Source organism: Cryptomeria japonica, chromosome 8, assembly GCF_030272615.1.
Source record: "Cryptomeria japonica chromosome 8, Sugi_1.0, whole genome shotgun sequence".
In the NCBI taxonomy this organism is placed as follows: Eukaryota; Viridiplantae; Streptophyta; class Pinopsida; order Cupressales; family Cupressaceae; genus Cryptomeria; species Cryptomeria japonica.
In genome coordinates, this window is record NC_081412.1 from 340,209,614 (window position 1) to 340,232,604 (window position 22,991).

General features: G+C 38.2%; 1 protein-coding gene and 1 long non-coding RNA gene across 2 annotated transcripts in view; both read right to left on the reverse strand.

Annotated features, from left to right (window-relative positions):
- Positions 1-272: 272 nt before the first annotated feature.
- Positions 273-22,991, reverse strand: part of LOC131078919 (peroxisomal membrane protein PMP22) — an 84,799-nt gene continuing 62,080 nt past the window's right edge. Inside the window, exon 6 of the mRNA XM_058016761.2 lies at positions 273-543. Within this exon, the coding sequence (XP_057872744.1) occupies positions 495-543 (49 nt within the window). The 3' untranslated portion in view covers positions 273-494. The remainder of the gene's footprint in view (positions 544-22,991) is intronic.
- LOC131078927 (uncharacterized) lies at positions 10,198-18,322 on the reverse strand. The gene is made up of 3 exons (XR_009113887.2): positions 11,102-18,322; positions 10,905-10,980; positions 10,198-10,802 (listed from the first exon to the last, which is right to left on the reverse strand). It is a non-coding gene; the product is annotated as an uncharacterized LOC131078927 (long non-coding RNA).

The following is a 22,991-nucleotide window of genomic DNA, read 5'->3' on the forward strand; positions in this document are numbered from 1 at the left end:
ATATTTTAGTTTTGTATCAAGATAATATGTAAATGACACATTATGAGAAATCTTTGTGATGTAGAAGACAAAGTCACATGCATTCTGCCTCTATCTCATGTATTCCAGTTTAAGGTCACTTTGTCAATTAAGATCACCACAAAGCTGACTATGAGCATTAAAGTTTTTTTTTTTTGGCTACCAAGTCCAAATGGTGTTCCCTCTTTCAAGACATCATGTAAGACATGTAGACAAAGAACAGAGATAAATTTCCAATCATACAACGAAAGCAGTGCAAAAACCAAAGAAATTGTCCAAGCTTTAAAACAGTAAAGTACAACAGCTTATAGCATTTATCGTCATAAATAATCCCTGTTTTGTTGCTTATTGCTCTATTCAATTTGTTTGATGAACTTTGCAATACTTGGAATACATACATTCAAAACACATACATTTGTCAATGCATGTGTGTCTTACCAGCTGTGAGAAAAGTTGCTTTCCAAATAACCTTTTATCTAAGCAAGCTTAACTAAAGAACGAGCTCGAAGTTTCAGGAAGATGCTCCTGCAATACCCATAATCTTATTTGAGATTCATTGATTTACTGTATGACAATAAATAAAAAGAAAAAATTGAAAGAAACAAGCAAAACCAACTGCTGAGTCAATATGCTGCAAGTGTATTATGCACTCAATTGAAAGGTGAACAGTACGATTTATTATAAGCAAACCAATAAAATTATTTCAAAAGACAATTCTCATGACTAGTTCAAATGTAGCAGCTACAGATCCCGAGCCACTTCATACATATCACATACCCCTTATTGGTTAGAAACAAAATGGAAGTCAAAAGTATAGAAGTGACGATAAAAGGTGTTGAATAACAAAAATACATTGATGAACTTCTACATCAAATTGAGCGTGACAGCTTTGGAAACATTAGCGCAAAAGGCAACCCCTACCTGGGTTTGTGCGAGGTGAATTCATTAAGAATTTTTAGATCTAACAATAAATTCTGTCTTCGGAATCTGATTAATTAGAACCACCTCCACAGGTGTCAATATTGTGCTACATTAGTACTCTCACGTACAAAAGTGCCCGCAATCTCAACAGAAGCAACCAAACATACTTATGCATTGCTGCCTAGTCAAGGAAAAGAAATGTGACAAGAGCAACATCTTGCCACAGAGACAACCATTAAGAACCTGTTGAAATAGTTATGTAACAATCTAAGACAGTTATAAATCTTCCTTGTCCAGCTGATAAATGACCCACAATCCCACAAAATAGATCAACTTAGGTTAGGTTTGCTGAGTCTGCGCATGAGACCTGAATGCATGAAAAACAGAAGAGAAAAGTCCTCATTTGCAGGCCAAGGACCTCATTTGGAGTAGCAGATTCAGTGCTTGGCCAACTTCTTTTTCCAAGTCCAAGTCAGCTTAGCTTGTCATTTTGCCAAGCCCAATTCATGGTAATACACTATTCACATTGGTATGCTATATCACAACCTCCAACGGAGAACTCCAAACACTATGGTTAGCACCCATAACACAAGCTTCCAAGAAATAAGAAACACAAACAACAAGAGCCTAGAACATAAAAAACTGCATACACTCTAATAAATGCTTTACAAACAATTTTTTTTGTCAAGGGCTTGTTTGTGCGTTGTGCCTCCAGCTCCCATCATTGATATAACTTCAAATTGGGGTGGATTTGGCCAGAGCAATAATGTCACCATAATCATTATTAGGTCCCCTTAGCATGCTTTAGGTCCCTACATCTAACACTTGGATGTCCAGATTCCATATACATTACTATCTACATTCTCATCTTAACTTCTCTTTTGTCTTTCCTTAACCCTTATAGCTCATTTAGGTCCCTAGAGCTACAGCTGCCTTCGACAATATAGTTCTATTTGCTATTAATTAAAATATAACTGCACAAGCCCAGCTAGTACCATCAGCCTTTAGGAATTTTGGTCTAAGATTTCACACTGTATATATTTAGTCTAAAATCTATTTCTAGAATCAGAAAAGGACTAATTTGCATTCCTTTTTCACCTTATAGAAATTCTACAAATGGCTCACTAGATCCCATTAAGCAAGCAAAGGGACTTAAACTGAAAGAACACCCAAGCACAAATAAGACTCGGAGACTAGTTATGGATATTCATCAGATGAATATCTACAATTTTGGAGTGTCAAGTCCACCACAGCTAAGTTCCTTTTTGCCTTCTCTTGTTCTCGTTGTCTCTATATTTTGATTGTTATTTACTTCCATGCATATTTTTTATTTTTTTTTATGCATGCTTTCATCAATCTACACTTACCCACTTTGCCCACTTAATACCTTCCTGTTATCCTTTGAGTATATAATAAGAAGGGCCTTTTACCTTTATCTCAGCTCTAGGTGCATACATTTTGATCAACCTGACATGAGCCAGCCCGCCACTTTGTTTGGACATAATCTATATTCCTCACATCCTCCAAATATGTATTTCATTAAAATATTCTTAGCATATGTCAAACCTAGATCCCAGAGGTTATTCTCCAATTCCTGAGATGTATTAGTTACCCAAGCCCAATTAAACTCACTTGTAGGAATCATCATGGCATGAGCTTACAGTGTCAAACAAAAACTCACCAACATGCAAATCTACACAACATTACATCCAATAGAAACAATATCTACCAATACAAGTAGAACAACTCTGAAAACCAACATTAGCTAGAACTCATTGCACTTGATGAAGAGGATGGCTATTACAACCATCAATAGTGTATAGAGAAAATACAAGAAGATCTCAACATTAACCTTGAGCATCTTAACATTAACCTTGAGCATCTTTGTAATGTCCCCTTTTAGGATTTACCTTAATTTACACCTGAGATGACAATTCCAACTTAAGATGAAAATTGTAATACATTTATAAATATAATTTCTTTAAATCTGAAGACATTTTATTATGATATTTAACTTAAAATTCTAAGAATAGTTTGAAAGATAGAACTTATCTTGATAGCTTTCTCTGATTTGATAATGGGGCTTATGCAATGATAAATTCTGCTATACTCCAATCTGCAATTGATAGGGTAAACCTTGCTTTCTCTGATTTAACAATTCTGAAGTTTGCTAGTAGTATAATCACTTAGTGTTTGATATTGATAATAAAATGCTATGTTTGATCTTCAAATGATATAAGCATGCACTAACTTTGATATCAAGAAATGGTGATATAGTTGCTTTCACTCTGATGACAACCAATATATTCGCAACTTAGAGGGGCTGTCTCAGATTTGGAAATCGATAAGATTGTGCACCAAATATTGTGTCTACAGCATTGCTCACTAGGAGCAATGATCTGATTGCTATATCTGATTTATCTTTTTAATAACTTGCAATGTGGAATTGCTTTTTCTGAATTCTGAATTGGTAATATGCAATGTAATGGCCTTCCCTGATGTGTAATCTTTATACTTATGCCACCGCTGTGCCAATTTGGCAAGATGCTCACCAGAGCAGATCCAATTAAGATAAAAAAGTAAAAAGTTTCCAAGTTTGATGATCTTATAGAATGGATTGGATATCCATTGTACATCTTGTAAACTTAAAGAGTCATGTCTTGTCATTCAATATTTGCTGTCTCTTAATGGATAATTAATCATCTTTTAAGGAAGCAATACCTGGTATTTGCTAAATCTTTATCGATTGTCTTTCAGCATGCACCTCTTGAAGATTTAATTGCTCTACTTTGTGATATATTTGATTGCATTGACTGAGGCTTTTATAATGATAATATTATTGTGTTCGGTCAAAGCCTTTTTGTAGCCAATGACTGTTTAAATCCTTTTAATCATGCTTATCGATTGTTGACTTGTCATTATAATATCGATGGCCTGTATTACTAGATTCATCTTCCAAATCCTCTTCTTGACCAATTCATCTCCTTGGACGTTCATCAAGTAATTAATTTATACCGTTTCCTTTGAATGTCAATATGTTTGAATTAAGATATATTGGAGACCCGATCTGAATACGATAGGAGATTGATTCAATAACAACGTATGCAGATGATTATCGATCTGATGGATTCAACAATAGTCAACAATCCCCATAATTTGCAGTCTATCTTTTAGCAATGATTTCCGTGTTTTATCAATAATGACAAATATTCAGGTCCGGCTTCGTGAAATATTTTCTGCACAACATTAGTCAGTACCAACTAATATCAATGCTCTTCCATAGCCATGAGACATTTAATTTGTTGCTGCACTAGGATATGTCAATATTTTATCATCTTCGTTAATGAAAGCTTTAGATATAAATTGGACTACTTTGATTCCCGATCCTTGCTAGCAGAGTGTAATGTCCCCATATATACATAAGAGTATGACTGATAAGTTTAAATATTTAAATAAAACATAAATAATCATTTGTCTTCAGCTCCGGAACAGGGACATTACAGTGTCCCCCTCTTGGAAAATGGTTGCCCACAAGCATTCTCAAACTATGATTCCTAGATCCCAAGTAAATATGTAGACTGTTTCGACAAATATTCATTGCTTCATGTGTGTGCCTTTGATCTTATTATGCAATTCATTCACCATGTAAATCAATGGTTCTTAATGTAATTAGTAACGATCTTGTAATGCTTATCTATGAAGCGGGTCATCCAATGCTGCATGTATTCTTTACATGGATTTCTTTTGAGGATCTTAAACCTATATTCATGATCAACCTTTGAGCTCCAACTGAAAATTGAATTCTAGATCGTCCTTACTCGTGTACCATCATGTAGATTCTGATTTTAGCAATCTAATGATCCTTCCTCCAACCGAAATAGATGACATGGCTGGCCTCATCTTGACCAATGAGAAAATTTGGTTCAACCATAGAATCAAACTCTGATTGAGATCCAATCAACAACTTTCTAAACAAAATGAATTTTTGCATCTAGATCATGCATATAAAACATAACAACAAATACAAATACATATTCATCTTATTTTTAGGGTTAGACAAAATACTTAAAATTATAATACATAAGAGTTGGAGAAAAAGAGACATGAAAGTTTGCTTGGAGCCATTTCTACACCAAGACCAAGAGAGGTCACCTTCTACAGCCTTCTTGCTCCACTTGGCGGCTCACACTTGCTTGCCTATCAAGTCCATTTCTCCCATGTTATCATGTCTTGTGGGGAATGGGTAGTGAATGTAACCGGGTTCCTTGACTCCTCCATGTAAGGGCCCTCCAAGTTTGAGATGCCACTTTGGTCATCCTAAAGTGGCCTACTTCCGAGTCCCTCATTACTCCATTACATTTTATAACCTTCCTTATCTTGTGGTTGGAATTCCCTCAATAATCAACCATGATAGAGTTTGGAAAGATACAATAGAGTGTCTTGAGCGTCCTTCCTCTCTAAGCCCAAGAGTGGTAGGCTTTGTCTACACACCCTTGGCCTCATGGGACCATCAGTCAACTACCATGAGGTGGCATACCTAGAGGAGACCTCATCACCGTCCTCCCTCCTTGTACTTCCTTACATTACTATTATGGTCTTCAATAAATTTATATTTTTTTGGTTTACTCTTATTGTTCTCATATTCTAGATCAAACACGGAACTTACACAAAGTATACACATGAATGCATGAAGACACAGAGCATACACGAAGTAGACAAAGGTTCACTTGGCCCACAAGAGGCGGGAACGTCCATCTAGGACCCGATCCATCTCTTGGAGCAACTAATCCAAAAGAAGTACCTTTGTATGATGTAACACATGCCCATTCCACCGCAAGAATTTTCCATTGCCTTTGTATGATGTAACATATGCCTATTCCACCGCAGGCCTTATTCGACTCCAAGTTCAAAAACTCGGACTTGTCGTAGACTCGGTAGCCCAAAAATTGGACTTGGACTCGGCCAAAACTCGGGAAAGGAATTAGCAAGGACTCGGCAAAAAAGAAAACCGTAGTTTTACAAAAAAAAATTTAAAAAATCAATGCATTTAGAGAACATAAGAGCCATAATTGAAACATTACACATGGCATATGATCTCCAAACACTCAATATTTGAAATTTCATCATTCATACTCATAATTTCAAACTTTAAAATGTATAACGGCAGCTATAAATGTTTACAAAATTACATATAATGATATGTCCAAATGTGAAAAACAACAAACTAAAGAGAAGACTACATCTTCCTCTTTCCTCTCCTAACATACCTCAATTTTTCAAGCCTTGAGCTAGTAGTAGTAGGTGCTAAGGTATCTAAATGGTGAGATGATTCTTCTTCAAAATCAAAGTCCTCATCTTCGTCCTCCTCCATTTCATCCAATCCCACTGTTTTTCCTTCTTGTGTTGCTCCTCTCTCTATTTCTACAAGATCTTCTTTAGTAAGGAGGACATCATCACCATCATTTTGTTCATTGATGGTCCAATCACCATATAGATCAATTTCATCCAAGTCAATGGTCTCATGTGAGACACCCTCCACTTTTCTAGTGTGAAGGCAAAGGTTGTATCGAACAAAGACAAGATCATTGAGGCGCTTCAGGGTCAACCTTCTCTTCTTTGTGTGAATGCTCTCCAATAAACTCCAATTCCGTTCACACCCAGAAGCACTACATGGCTAGGACAAAACATGAATGGCTATCTTTTGAAGATTAGGCATGCCAACACCATAATTCTCCCACCATAAATCTACAAAAAATCATTTAGAAATACTAGAATTGAGTAAAAAATGTAACAATCAAGTTTCTAGTTTTTTTCTTGTAGTATTGAACTAAATTTTTTACTTGGTTGTTGTTTTCCTCTCCTATCAATTGTTTGTTGTGAAGAGAAGAATCTCCCCTCTCCACCCTTGTAGATCTTGAACAAGGAACATTTCCAAATTCATATATAAATAATCAAATTCAACAATGAACATTTCCAAATTCATAAATAAAGATATAGTAAATGTCAAATCTCACCTCCAACTCATCAAGAATCTTGTCTATCAACTCAGGATTGAGTGCCATCTTATCTATGCATGCAACAACGCCTCCCATGACCTCCTCATCAACCCTAAATGAATCAGAAAAGTAGAATTTTGGGTTCAAGAAGTAGGCAAAGGCATGTATCGGTTGGTGGAGTTGGTTTGTCCACCTATGATCAATGATGCGCAAAAGGATTTCACATTTTCTTGTATTTCTACCATAGTAATGTGAAATGGCCTCTTTGGCCCTATTCCATGGCCTCATAAATGAAACCCATTGGCATGCCCTCTCCATCCACCATACGAAGAACCCTTACCAAAGATTCTGACACCCCAAAAAAATGAAAACAAATTTTAAAGTAGTAGAAATTAACCCCTCAAAAAAATACAGCAAATAGATTATCTTGTATAAAGTTTACGTTTGTGTTTGTTACTTACCCCAATCAACTCCTCTTCACTTTTGGTGAACCCATCATCCAAAACAATGCTTACAATCTTCTCTGCTTCAGCTCTTTTGGAGTATGCATACTCCAACCAAGCATCAAACACAAACATTTGCTTAAGATGAGGAATGGCAACAAGAATGCTCTCCAAAGTGAGGAAGTGGCTAGCAAATCATGTCACTCCTGGTCGCACAAGGTCCTTGCCATTTGTGTGTTTTCTAGTCAAAAAAAGGACCCAAGTATGGTTTTAGATGAATTTAGTGACATTTTTTGCATCTTCAACCACCCTTTTTACCCATCCAATCTTCCCAATGTCCTCTAACAGGAAGTCAAAGCAATGTGCAGCACAAGGACTCCATGTAATTGTAGGATACCTCTCCATAAGCATTCTACACATGCAACTGCGTTGTCTGTAATAATGTGGACAACATTCTCAACTCCAACTTCCTCAATCACCCTATCTAATAGATTACACAAAGTTTCTACATTTTTTATTTCATCTAAGGCATCGATAGACTTTAGGAATACCATTGCACCATTAGAAGCCACCAAGAAGTTGAGGAGAGTCTTATTCTGTCCATCTATCCATCCATCTGATAAAATGCTGCATCCTTTTCTCCTCCAAAATCTTTTTTGATCATCAACCACAACTTGTGTATTTTTTACGGCTTTCTCTAGCAATAGCCCATTGAAGTCTCTACCTATTGGGGCCTTAAACCCCTTGCCTACAACTATAAATGCATTAACCAAACCTTCCCAATACGTGTTGTTCACCGCATTGAAAGGCAAATTATTGTAATACCAAAAGTTTGCTGCCGCTATCCTTGCTTGCTCATTTTTCTCTCTATTCCATCTCGTACCTTCAAGTGAAGGTTATGCTCTTGGAACATTGCATGGAACAAAGTAATTAGGGTCTGATCTAAGAGGAGCCTCACTAGCCTCACCCTCATTGTCACCAAAAGTTGAATGCACTTGACGAAAACTTGGACTTTTGTGACCAATGGGACCCAAAGTGGATAGTGTGAGATTCACTGCAGCTGCTCATTTTTTGTCTTTCCTCTTTTTTCATATCATACTAGCAAGAAGGGCCTTCATCTCTCTAATTAACTGCAGAGTTGTTTTGAGCCATGCCTCCACATTTTGTCTAGGTATTTTTGCAAGGTGGTATTTCAATCTATTAATTCTACCTGTCATCCACTTGCCACATTCGGTACAAGTGGCCTCTCCCTTTTTGCTTCCCAATATACCATACTTCCATGCTTTGTCTTTTTGTCTTCTTGGGCGGGTTGCCCTTGGAGTTGAACTTGCCATTGCTGTTTTAACATGAAAAAAAATAAAATCAGCAGGGTTTTGTGGAAAATCAACAAAAAAAATGATAATGAATCATTTAAAAAAAATAGTATTCAAAAACAAGAAAAAGATATAAGGAAATAAATTAGGAAGGGAAATAGAAATTTTTTTACCAACATATCCCCTTGTTTTCCAAGATTTCTGTGATTTTCAAAAGATGGAAATGAAAAAAAAAGAGAAGAAAAATCCTACCTAGATCTCTTTTGTTGTTTTGATCTTGTTTCGTCTCCTTCTTCAAACCCTATAGACCTATTTTGAGCAATAACAAATGTCAAATGAATGAAAAAGTTTTTAAAAAAAAAAGTTTTAATGTTGGACTAAACCTGCGACAAGAGTCTTTTCTCAGGATTCGCGAGTCCCAACGTTAGGCTCACCCGAGTCCTTGTCACAAACTCGGGAGTCTGCGTCCAAGACTCCCAGACTCAACTTGCAAGTCCGTGGCGAGTCAACTCGACCCACCAATAGACTCACGAGTCTGAAGAGTCCTTAAACTATGATTCAACTTATAGCCAAGTACTAATATTACAACACAAGAGTGGGGGAAAGAGATAGGAAGGGTTTTCTTGGAACCATTTCTAAGTTGCCTTCTACAACTTTCTTGCTTCACTTGATGGTTCTTGCTTGCTTACCCCTCAAATCTATTTCTCCCAAAATAACCATGTCTTGTGGGGCTAGGTAGAGAATGTAACCGGGTTCCAACTCCTCTGTGTAAGGGCCCTCAAGGTTCTAGATGCCACTTTGGACATTCTAGAACGGCCTACTTACGAGCCCCTCGTCACCAATTCATTATAATTCATACCTCACACTCCAAGATGAATTACTACTAAACATAACTTCTATCATATCCTTAAAATTTTGAGGTGCTGATAATATTATGATGCTACCAAGTATGCTACAATGATAATGATAAAGTTCTAATATAATATTTCTAAGATGCTTTATTCTTTATGATACTAAGCAATACTCCAAGAACTATTGTTAAACTAATTTATTTGTTGAGTCTGATGTATATTAGTTTGTCATATCTTAAATGTGATATTCTTCCTAAAAGAATCTCGCATATACTATAAATGTAAATAGTATTGAAATGATACAGCATACCGGTGACAGTAATGACTTGCTGATTCATTTGTTCCTTTTGCAATGGCTGAGATTAGACCTGTGATTCTTGTTTGATCATTGATTTGGAGAGGTTGAATAGTTCAGTTTTAAAACTTGGCAAACCAAAAATTTGGACTCGGACTCGCACTTGTGAAAGACTCGGCAAGGACTCGACAAAAAAAAAACCGTAGTTTTACAAAAAAAACATAAAGAAATTAATGTATTAAGAGAACATAAGAGCCATAATTGAAACATTACACATGCCATATGATCTACAAACACGCAATATTTGAAATTTCATCATTCATACTCATAGTTTCAACTCAAAAATGTATAATAGCAGCATAAGTTTATAAATGTTTACAAAATTACATATAATGATATGTCCAACTCCAAATGTGAAAAACAACAATGAACAAACTAAAGAGAAGACTACATCTTCCTCTTTGTATTTCTCCTAATATAGCTCAATTTTTCAAGCCTTAAGCTAGAAGTAGTAGTAGTGGGTGTTGTGGTATCTAAATGGTGAGATGATTCTTCTTCAAAGTCAAAGTCCTCATCTTCATCCTCCATTTCATCCAATCTTGCTCCTTCTGCTTCTTGTGTTGCTCCTCTCTCTATTTCTGCAATTTCTTCTTCGGTAAGGAGGACATCGTCACCATCATTTTGTTCATTCACGGTCCAATCACCATATGGATCAATTTCATCCAAGTCAATGGCCTCATGTGAAACACCCTCCACCTATCTAACTCGAAGGCGAAGGTTGTACTGAACAAAGACAAGATCATTGAGCCATTTTTGTGTCAATCTATTTCTCTTCTTTGTGTGAATGCTCTCAAATACACTCCAATTTCGTTCACACCCAGAAGCACTGCATGGCTAAGACAAAACACAAACGGCTATCTTTTGAAGATTAGGCGTGCCAGCACCATAATTCTCCCACCATAAATCTACAAAAAACATTTAGAAATATTAGAATTGAGAAAAGAATGTAACAATCAAGTTTGTAGTTTTTTTCTTGCAATATTGAACTAAGTTACTAAATTTTTTACCTGGTTGTTGTTGTTGTCCTTTCCTATCAATTGCTAGTTGTGATGAGAAGAGTCTCCCCTCTGCACTCTTGTAGATCTTGAACAATGAACATTTCCAAATTCATAAATAGATAGTCAAAGTGTCAAACTCAAATTCAATAATGAACATTTCCGAATTCATAAATAAAGAAAGAGCAATTGCAAATGTCAAATCTCACCTCCAGCTCATCAAGAACCCTGTCTCTCAACTCAAGATCAGGTGCCATCTTATCAATGCATGCAATAACACCTGCCATGACCTCCTCAGCAACCCTAAATGAATCAAAGAAGTAGAATTTCGGGTTCAAAAAGTAGGCGAAGGCATGTATCGGTTGGTGGAGTTGGTTTGTCCACCTACGATCAATGATGCGCCAAAGGATTTCACATTTTCTTGTATTTCCACGATAGTAATGTGAAATGGCCTCTTTGGCCCTATCCATGGCCTCATAAATGAAACCCATTGGCATGTCCTCTCCATCCACCATACGAAGAACCCTTACCAAAGGTTTTGTCACCAAAAAAAATGAAAACACATTTTCAATTAGTACAAAATTAACCCCTAAAAATAAAATCAGCAAATAGACAAGATTGTATAAAGTTTACTTTTGTGTTTGTTACTTACCGCAGTCAACTCCTCTCCACTTTTGGTGAACCCTTCATCAAAAACAATGCTCACAATCTTCTCTGCTTCAGGTCTTTTGGAGTATGCAGACACCAACCAAGCATCAGACACAAACATCTGCTTAAGATGAGGAATGGCACTAAGAATGCTCTACAAAGTGATGAAGTGGCTAGCAAATCGTGTCACTCCAGGCCGCACAAGGTCCTTGCCATTTGTGTGTTTTCTCATCAAAGCAAGCACCCAAGTATGGTTGTAGATGAATTTGGAGACACTTCTTGCATCTTCAACCACCTTTTTCACCCATCCAATCTTCCCAATGTCATCTAGCATCAAGTCCAAGCAATGTGCAGCACAAGGACTCCATGTAATCGTAGGATGCCTCTCCATAAGCATTCTACCTGCAGATACATATGCAGTTGCGTTGTCCGTGATAATTTGGACAACATTCTCAACTCCAACTTCCCGAACCACCCCATCCAATAGATTACACAAAGTCTCTGAATTTTTTATTTCATTTGAGGCATCAATAGACTTTAGGAATACCATTGCACAATTTGAAGCCACCAAGAAGTTGAGAAGAGTCCTATTCCGTCCATCTGTCCATCCATCAGATAAAATGTTGCATCCTTTTCTCTTCCAATACTTTTTCTGATCATCAACCACAACTTGTGTATTTTTTACAACTTTCTCTAGCAATGGCCCACTGAAGTCATGACCTGTTGGGGCCTTAAACCCCTTACCCGCAATTGTTAATGCATTAACCAAACCTTCCCAATACACGTTGTTTGCTACATTGAAAGGTAGATTATTGTAAAACTAAAAGTTTGATGCTACTATCTTTGCTTGTTCATGCTTCTCTTTATTCCATCCTGTACCTTCAAGTGAAGGTTGTGCACTTGAAACATTGTGTGGTACAAAAAAATTAGGGTCTGATCTAATAGGAGTGCCACTAGCCTCACCCTTTGTAATGTCCCCTTCTCGTTGATGTCCTTCCAGTGGTCCATTAGCCTATTCCTGAGACCCGTAGGCTAGATGGAATGAAAAATGAGGGTCAAGCATTGATGAGGCGAGAATTTACTATTTTTAGTAAGTCAGGGGTTGGTCATTTTGGTGATACTGTCCTACTGAGCTCTCCATGCTCTGTCATTGGGCGCAAAGATCATGCTTTTCGGAGCAGTAGTTTATGACTTACTATTTTTAGTAAGTGGCAGTATGGCATATTTCTATTTTTGGCAGTGGACAGGGTCCTGATCCTGCAACAGTTCAGTGGTCTTCCTGGCTCAGCTTCATTCTGGTTTTGACAATAATCAGTATTGGAGTCATAAGTGATATTAAGGTTTAATATTTAATTAATTTGATTATTTTTACTACTGATTTATTGACTTTGGAAATGGCGCATAATATCTCCTAAGTGCTAGGCGAATTTTATGTCTAGAAAGGGAAATCAAATTGATAATGGAGATATTATTTTATTTCACCTCACATGTTTACTAAGTCAAGTTGTGGTCCTTAACTTACTTGGCATGATTTCTTGTCTAAGTATGGCACCATCCTTGGGTAAAGGAAATGCAAATGAAAAAAGTGAATTTGGGCGAATTTGTGTGCATTTGCATTTGGTTTTGGGGAGTTGAAGGTATAAATAAGAGCCTTGGGCTACATTTTGTGGCATCAAATCAATTTACATCATTATGTTGCCGAATTGGCGATTGAAAATCTGAGCTTCGAAGTGTGGCTTCCTAGCTAAGTCTCAGTTTCGTACTTGCAAGATAGTACCTAGCTGTGTCCATGTATTCCCAGTGCTGTTGGTGAGTGAGTTGCAGATTGTGGAGTGTTTTATTTGAGATTGGAGTGTTTTCTGGTTGCTGGTCGTGGGACTGCTGAAAGTGTATTTTGCTCACACCACTTGGCCAGGCAATTCCATCATTCTAGGTACCGGCTCATCCTTCCTTCCTACCACTGGCGATGCATATTGTAAGTTTTTAGCATCTTATTTTGAGTGTGGATTTTTATATTGAAAATCAAACTTCTCAGGTTAGGTGTTGGGTTTTGTGAATGCATTGGGAAGCATGCAAAATAAATATGGGTGTTTCGATGGCTTTCCTTGGGATTGTTTTCATTGTAGCGGGTATAGCAATTGTTTAGAACATATTTTGGGTGAATTGGGTGAGTAATGAGAGAGTTATGAGCGTTTTAGTGAATCCATAGGCTGTTGGTTTTGCAATTCCAGCCTACAGATTTTGATGTTAGCAGAAATTTCATGTTCTTATTTGGATATTCAGCATTACTATCTTCTCACATTATCTTGATTATTGTAAGGTTAAGTAGTAGTACTACTAACCAATTCTGGCTCGTAACTCTCACCCCGCTGAAAAGTGGAAGAGGCTGGCTTGCAGCCTATTTTCAAGTAAATTGTAATTCAGTCCTCCCACTGCATAAGTGGTTGAGTGATGTCCGAGTGTAATGGTCCTCTCGCTGCATAAGCGATTGAGTTGAGATTGTTTTGTAATTCCAGTCCTCCCACTGAAATATGGCGGTTGAGTGATTTGTGCCTCTGTATGTTTCTCTTGGCTGGTTCACCGCCAAGTTCTTGCATTCCCGCTAGATAAGCGGAAGGGGCTGGCTTGCCGCCCAAGCATTGTATTGTTTCCATTTATTTGAAGCTAATGATCCCCTCAACACCGTATGCTCTCACCTTCCCACATTGGGCACTTGGTGATCAGAAAGTGGAAGGGTTGCATTTTCCAGCAAGTTTTCAGTTTATGCTTTCTAACCTTAACGGGTTATCCGTTTGTGGATAATTATTATTGGCCTAAAAAAAAAAAAAAAAAAATGGGATATCACACCCTCATTGTCACCAAAAGATGAAAGTGACTTATGACCACGAGTGTGACCAATGGGACCTGTTGTGCATATCGCACACCCCACCCCGTTTTCCTCAAACAGGGACCCCCGTAGTTGCAGTCTGCCAATTAGGAGAGAGGGATAAATGATTGTGCTATGATCAAAGCACACCAGAGAAATCAAACTTGGAAAACGGCTTATTAGGCCAAAATAGAAGGTAAAAGACTGAAAGCGTTAAGCTTTCAAATTCGGCTCACAGGCCAAAAAGGGGTAAATGCCACTAAAGCCAAATTCGGCCTCTAGGGCCAAATAGCAAACTCAAAACTCTAAAATCGGCTCAAAAGGCCAAAATTCAATTGAAGCTCACAAAATAACGTTTCAGACCGAAATGGGAAATCAACATCAAACTCTCAAAATTGGTGTTTAACCCGAAAATACCCTCTAAGGCCGAAAACCACGACTTTCAAAATGGCTCTCAGAGCCGAAAATAGCAAAGACATCAAATCGCGTGATTTAGTCTATATTGTTGATGTATGTGGTTAGCAGTGGGAGATATCCCAAAGCTATTAATACACTATGTTTTATATTTGCTAGATGAGCCGACCTTGATGAAGCAAATTGTATATTAAATATGAAATGAATTTAATTAATTCATGCATGAGTCATGTTCTTAAGGGCCGACCCTTTGTGAAAGGGTACCACTCATGTATATATATATGAGGTGCGACCTCATTCACTCTACGATTCGATTATTCATTGAACACAAGAGCATTCCAAGTAAATAACAGAGCAGATCGAATAATAGAAGAGTCGTTAACATACCAAGACAAGTAGGTCTTTACATAGGAAATGTGCTCGGGGGAGACGATAACAAGATATCGTCTACAGTTGGGAAGGCAATAGATTTGAGTCGTTGCCTGTGGTTAAACGAGCACCCAGTTAACATTTATGTTTGCTTACATCTCTGATCTAAAATTTAACATGGTATCAGAGCCACGGTTAAGTAGATCGTGATCAGATTTGTCTAAGTCAAATTAGTGAATTCTTCATTCAAAGACAAATTTATATCGATAACCTGGAGATGGTCTGGCAAATCGATAACCTGGAGATGGCTTGACAAATCGATAACTTGGAGATGGTTGATATTATTATCACTGACCGCTGCAATACGAAGAATATTGAAATCGTGGTGATAATATAGTGAAGCGGATTATTTGTGTGGGTTCCCTATTAACGGGAAGGGGCCAAACCATTGGGCAGCATAGGTTACTTTGATCAAAGTGGTTGTTGGTCATAGCGACACCCCTAAACATTGCCAACAATTCATATCCCCAATCACGATGACTTCATACTATCTGCAAACGATAGAAAGCACGAGAACACAATATATTTCTACAGGTGCACACAACTGGAATCATCGGATGTGTATACAATCGAACTTTGGAGTGATCATCCACCTCAAGGTTGTCGTGGCTTTATTTCTCCATTCTACCAATCCCCTAAGAAATATAGAAGTCTTCATGAGAAATACGAGCGGGAGAAATAATGGATGCGAAGAAGCGAAAAGAGGAAGAAAACGGTGGGTTGGGGGAAGTGGAAGTAGTAGTAGCAGTGGCGGCTAAGGATGTTGGGAAAATATCCTTCGCAGCGCAAGCTCTTCGTGTGGGGGCTTGGGTGGGTTACCACCACCGAGTCCCTCAAGTCACTCTTCTCCCACTTCGGCAAGTTGGAGGAAGGTGTCATTATAACGGACAAGAACACTGTAGGCCATGGTCATGATATGTGAACTTGACTTTGCGCATATCCATCTCCAGACTCGATGGCCCCGAGGTAGGCAGCGAGGATGTTAACACCCAGAGCGATGATGTCGGGTTTCAGAATCTGGAGGAATCTGGTGAATCAGAAAGCCTACCCGTCATGATATTGTCCCACATCGATTACACACGGATTGTTATGGACGGCAACCTTGTTGTAATCGGAGGGTCTTACAAGGATGGATAGTGCACGTGCGTGCACACTTCGGATGAGGCATTCAACTCGGAATCCAACAGATGGACACTGCTGCCCGATTTGTGGGCCATCAGACTCAACTATGTTGAGGAATCGAATGATGCACAATCGCCAGTTGCAGTGATAGAGGGTCACACACTCTATGCTATGCAGTCACACTCGAACGAGTTAATGAGATCATGGGAAGTGTTCAATCCATGAGATAAAAGACTATCTTATGCTAGTGCCGAAATTACCAAATACGAACATGAATCGAAGAATGTCATTGATCCGTTTATCTTCTCCTTGCAGTCGGTTATGAGAGTTGGAAGGGAGCAGGCTCCATGTTCAAATCCCACATGCATCTCCGAGAGGGCCCTGCACACTTAAGGTATCCCTCCCGTTACAAGCAGCAAACTAAGCTATTCATCACCGCCGAGGGTATGTATATTGACCAATTTATTTACTGCGATAAGAAGGCAAATTTGACTATGGGGAATGTATACTAACCAGTTTAATTACTGCGATAAGAAGGCAAATCTGACCGTGGGGAATATCTTGCCTCTGATATCTATTCCTAAGGATGCTGTGGTTTGTAACATGGAGCAACATGTGAGCGATTGTGGCTTCCTTGCCAAGGCTTCTAGATATTATGCCATTGTCATTAGTCACAACCTTGATAATAGCACTTCCAGTGGCAGGATACATAAGTTCTTGTTATTTATTCAATGTTCCAAAGGAAGAAGGCTGATACGATGGGTGCGTGATATGTTGTTCTTATACATGCGATACCTGTGAATGATCTGTTGTGCATTTACGTGTGGTTGTTTGTGGAATATATAATGTACATATAATCTTTGCAAACTTAAACTCGGGTTTGGAAGCTTAGCAAAATCTTTTCTTTAATAATCAGAGAATCTCTGTGTTGAAAATTGAACAACCACACAAGAGCAAAGGTGATCTTAAGAGGACCCATGGAAAAAGGGGAAGTAATAGTAATTACGCAGTTACAATGTCAACTCTCATTCACCATAGTCGAGGACTTGGCTCATACTATATCGAGCATTTCAATTCATCTCTAGTGAAGGTTCACTGGGTCTGATGCATACCTAAAAAGCGCTTAAATACAACACTTGAAGAGACTCTGATTTAAATGAGATAAGTATTTCATGCTATAACTTTGATAATGAATCATGTATGCCTTACTAGATGAACTATTATTAATCTCTTTGAAATGCTTTCACGACGGACCAAGAAGCATAAGAGATTGCATTCAAGGAAGGAAGAACTTGATGCTTGCTGCCATGAGATTGAGTTGGTAGCTGAAGACATTTCTTCGAAGAGGAGGAATCAACATTCAGAGGAAGTTTGACAATCCATCAAAGGCAACTTTGGACGAGGAGGTCAAAAGGTTGATATCAGAATCTGAGGGAGTCTGACACTTCATCAGAAGTAACCTTGGACGAAGAGGTCAAAAGGTTGATATCTGCTTAAGAGGAAGCTTGACATTTCAGCTTCAGAGGGAGCTTGACTTTTCAGCTTCAGAGGAAGCCACATCTTTTGGTTAATGAATTCTTCTCTGTGAGAGAAGTTTGAGGTATCAGCCTTTGTTATGCATTCTTCTCTGTGAGAGAAATTTGAGGTATCAGCTCTTGTTGTGCATTCTTCTCTGTGAGAGAAGTTTGAGGTATCAGCCCTTGTTGTGCATTCTTCTCTGTGAGAGAAGTTTGAGGTATTAGCCCTTGTTGTGCATTCTTCTCTATGAAAGAAGTTTGAGGTTCCAACCCTTGTTCCACCCTCTAAGTATGGTGGATCCACCCTCTGCAAGTAGGCATTGTGGATGTCATGTGAGAGACTCCATGACTTCACAATTGTGTTTATTCACCCTCTAGGAGTAGGCACGGTGAATGTCATGATGAGATAAAAACATCACAATGAGATGATAAGCTTCTTTCATACACATGAGTGTAGTCATTGTGTCAGTCATTACGATGATGTGATGTGACTTGTAGATATCAAGAAGGATATCTCCCTAGCTAAAGAGGGAATGTTGATGTATGTGGTTAGCAGCGGGAGATATCCCAAAGCTATTAATACACTATGTTTTATATTTGCTAGATGAGCCGACCTTGATGAAGCAATTTCTATATTAAATATGAAATGAATTTATTTAATTCATGCATGAGTCATGTTCTTAAGGGCCGACCCTTTGTGAAAGGGTACCACTCATGTATATATATATGAGGTGCGACCTCATTCACTCTACAATTCGATTATTCATTGAACACAAGAGCAGTCCAACTAAATAGCAGAGGAGATCGAATAATAGAAGAGTCGTTAGCATACCAAGACAAGTAGGTCTTTACATAGGAAATGTGCTCGAGGGAGACGATAACAAGATATCGTCTACGGTTGGGAAGGCAACAGATCTGAGTCGTTACCTGTGGTTAAACGAGCACCCAGTTAACATTTATGTTTGCTTACATCTTTGATCTGAAATTTAACATATATACCCGAACTCCATCAAAAGAAAAGTCGCACATTTTCTTGTGATTGGCCGTAGAAACATAAAATCGTGCCAAATCGGCTCATAAGCCGAAAATTTCCAAACTCGCGTAAAACCATTAAAGGCCGAAGTCGAATAATGAAACTCGTGCATAACCTCCAAATCGCTAAAACGTCTTCAAAATCGGCCTCTATAGGCTGAAAAGGAAAATGTCAAAACTCTCAAAATTGTCTAAGAACCCGAGATTAGAGAGGGTCATCTGACCGGAAATGCAATGAAAGATGAAAATCGCGCAAACACTCTTTGAGCCAAAGTTATCAAACCCTAAGTTGCACATTTCGGCTTGAATGGCCGAATTTCGGGATTCTTTTAAAGAAGAGACCAAAGTGAAAATCGCGCACCTTAGGCAAGATACCCGAAATTGCAAAGGAGGCCGAAATGCACAAAGCCTGTCGAAATCGGCTTCCAGGCTGAGAATCACTAAAATAAAATCGCACAAGATGAGCCTCTAGTGCCGAAAACGACCAAAGTTTAAAACTCGCGCAGTTCATTATAAATTTGCATAAAATTGCCAAAATTTCATATTGAAATGAAAATACGAGGGGAGGTTTTTGAAAGCAAAGTTCGGACATTTTAAATGTTTTGCAAAATAAAACAAATTCGTGCATTCTCCCCTTATAGCCCGAAAAGGAGAAAGGGGGCTAAATAACAAGTTCACAAAATAGCCTTCTAGGCCGAAAACCTTTCATAAGCCGAAAAGGTTAAAAGGCGTTAACAGGCCGAAAATGAATAAAAGGTTTCGAATTCGCCCTAAGAACCTCTAAGCCGAAATTGAAGAAAAAAAAACTAAGACATGCATTTTTGCCTCTTAGGCCAAAAAAGGGACTCAAAAGGTCTAAATTGAAGGAGGGTCTTCTTTTATAGTCAAAGATCATTCAAAAGGAAAGATCGCACAAAGGCCCCTTAGGCCTGAAATTCAAAATGAGTGCATTTTAAACTTGTCAAGTCGCACCAAGAGGTTTCTCAAGCTCGAAAATCATAAACAAAGGCAAGTAAAATATGAAGAAATCTCACATTTTAGGTGAAGCGTTCGAAATTGAACTAACATCTCGCAGTTCACCTCTCAGGCCTAAATTTCGTCTAAGTTAGAGAGCGAATCAAGACAGAATCGGAGTTCACATTTGAGGAGAGACATTTAAAAGATACATCTCACAAAGAGCTTTTCAAGCCCGAACTCCATTGAGACGAAGCCCAACATCATTTAACATTTAATGTTTGTTAAATTAATTTAAATTGATTTTTCAAATTGATTAATTCAGGGTTAAAATTGATTGTTCGCAGGAAAGCGACGTCGAGAGAAGCTAAGGTGTCAACCGTAAACATCAAGGAGCCCTGATCGCGAGCGAAGCTGGAGAAGAAGATGCAGGGATGTGAGATCGAAACCAAGCATTGGGAAGCGTGTCGCTGAACTCGTTGGACGACAAGTTGAAGTCTACCACCAAGACCAAAGACAAAGAACATAGAATGCTACCCGAATTATGCATTCTCGAGAAATGCACAACTGGATTTAATTCCAGAAATTCAGTTTGGAAAATTGAAATTGTTTAGATGTAAAACTGCTTGTGGGCCCCACTTAAGATATTTTGAAACAAAGGGGGAACAAGTCAGTTGTGGACAACTATTCCCAACCACCAAGAGGACCGAATTAATGCCAAACAGTTGTAGGTAGTTGGAATTGTGGTTGAAGGGATAACTAAGAATTAAGTGAGCATGGGTTAAAGTTGCCAGCTTCTGGAAGGCAGGTTGCAACCCTTGGATGCAGTCAATCCTGGCCACCGGTTCGACATTTAAAATCTATAAAAGGCAGAGGCCTTTCTTGTGTTAGGGTTAGAGAGAGACTTTAGTTAGAGTTTTGTAGTGGGATTTTAGAAGTTAGAATAGGCTAGATTGTAGAAAGTTAAATTTTAGTAGCATAGAGATGTTGCAGAAATTGTTGTAATGGCAGCTAAAGCAAATATATGAACATTGAATATGGTGTTTATTGTGTTTGTTTTTGTTCTGTTTGCATGGTTTCTTTCAGCTAGTTAATTTTAGAGTGCATGGATTTTAATGGTGAAGTGTAGAGGGGTATTTGATGCATTTCTGGTTCATACCATTGGGGGTATGTTGATTGTAGGTCACCGTGCATGGTTAGTCTGAACCCAAATTGTGCTTAGTTCAACTGCAGGTGTTCGTCTAAGGCTGCATCATAATTGGGTGCCTAAAACGAGTGTCTCTGGTCTGAAAATCCTTCATCCCTTGGAGCTTGCACCGTTCTTGTCTAGTTGTGAGGGTGTCTTTGGCAAAACAAGAACTGGTTTATCGAAATATGTCTACCCGCTGCATCAACTGTTATCATCCTTGTCCTTAGGCTTCCTGAACCCTTCTCTTTTGCTTTTATTTCCTAGTTCGAAAATCGCAGCAGACCTGCTTGTTGCAAAACATAAGTCCCCTTGTATTCCCAGCAAAACACAGCGACCGTTGAGCTATCCTGTAGTCAAGACCCGACAATCAAAACCTTGAGGTCGTCCCCATTGATCGATTAAAAACAGCATGAGGGATTCCTTATACAAGAGAGGATAGGATACTCGCTGAGATCATTCTATTCTGCGTTGGCTGGATAAAGTTGCAGCGATGCGACTTTAGCCACATCAACAAGACCCGAAGTGGACAATGTGGGATTCATTGCAATTGCCATGGCTTCTTTTGTTTTTTGCCTTTATTCCTTTTGCATGTCATTCTCAGCAAGAAGGGCCTTCATCTCTCTAATAATCTCAGGAGTTGATTTGGGGCATACCTCCACACCATATCTAGGTATTTGTGCAAGGTGGTATTTTAATCTATTGATTCCACCCTTCATCCATTTTGTACATTCAGTGCAAGTGACCTCCCCCTTTTTGCTTCCCAGAATCCCATATTTCCATGCTTTATCTCTTTGTCTTCCTGACCTTGGGGTTGCCCTTGGAGTTGAACTTGCCATTGCTGATTTAACATGAAAAAATAAAAAAATCAGCAGGGTTTTAAGGAAAATCAACAAAAAAAATGACAATGAATCATTTGGGAAAAATAACATTCCAAAACAAGAAAAAAATATGAGGAAATAACTTAAGAAAGGAAATAGAATTTTTTTTGGCAGCATATCCCTTTGTTTTTCAAGATTTTTTGGATTTTCAAAACATGGAAATGATTCAAATGAAAAAAAAGAAAAAGAGGAAAAATCCTTACCTAGATCTCTTTTGCTGATTTTATCTTCTTTCCTCTCCTCCTTCAAATCCTACAAACTTGTTATAACCAAGCAAAAATGCCAAATGAGGGGAAAAAATTTGAAAAAAAAAGATTTTTATTGCTTAAATGGCATGTTTTCTGGGCTACGCGAGTCCATATGAAAGACTCGCGACTCCGAGCAAAAGACTCGCAAGTCTTTCATATGGACTCGCCAGGACTCGCCTCACGAGTCGACTCGTGGCTCCCATGGACTCGTGAGTTCGTGGCGAGTCCATGAGTCTTAAAACCATGGAATAGTTAACCCAAGTTGTGTGGTGGTTACGTAGTTTATCCAGCAGGATGGTAGGATTATGCTCTGATACAACTATAATGTCCCCTTTTGGGATTTACCTTAATTTAGACCTGAGACAACAATTCCAACTTAAGATGAAAATTGTAATGCATTTAGAAATATAATTTCATTAAATTTGAAGACATTTTATTATAATATTTAACTTAAAATTCTAAGAAACTTATCTTGATAGCTTTCTTTGATTTGATAATGGGGCTTATGCAATGATCAATTCTGCTATACTCCATTTTGCAATTGATAGAGTAAACCTTTCTTTCTGTGATTATAATGTCCCACCCCAGTCTGCCACTAATTTTTTAACACTTTCTAACTACTCAGTTGATGCTCATTTTGTAAAAATAGTGTGCATATATTTTGGTTTAATGATTTGCATATGATGTATGAGTTCAATGTTCTCAAAAAAGATTTTCATTCATCAGCAAAATAAATTAGTTGTTCTCACTCAGACTGAATGATTAAGACTAAGCTATGAACATTTAGATATAAGAACAACGT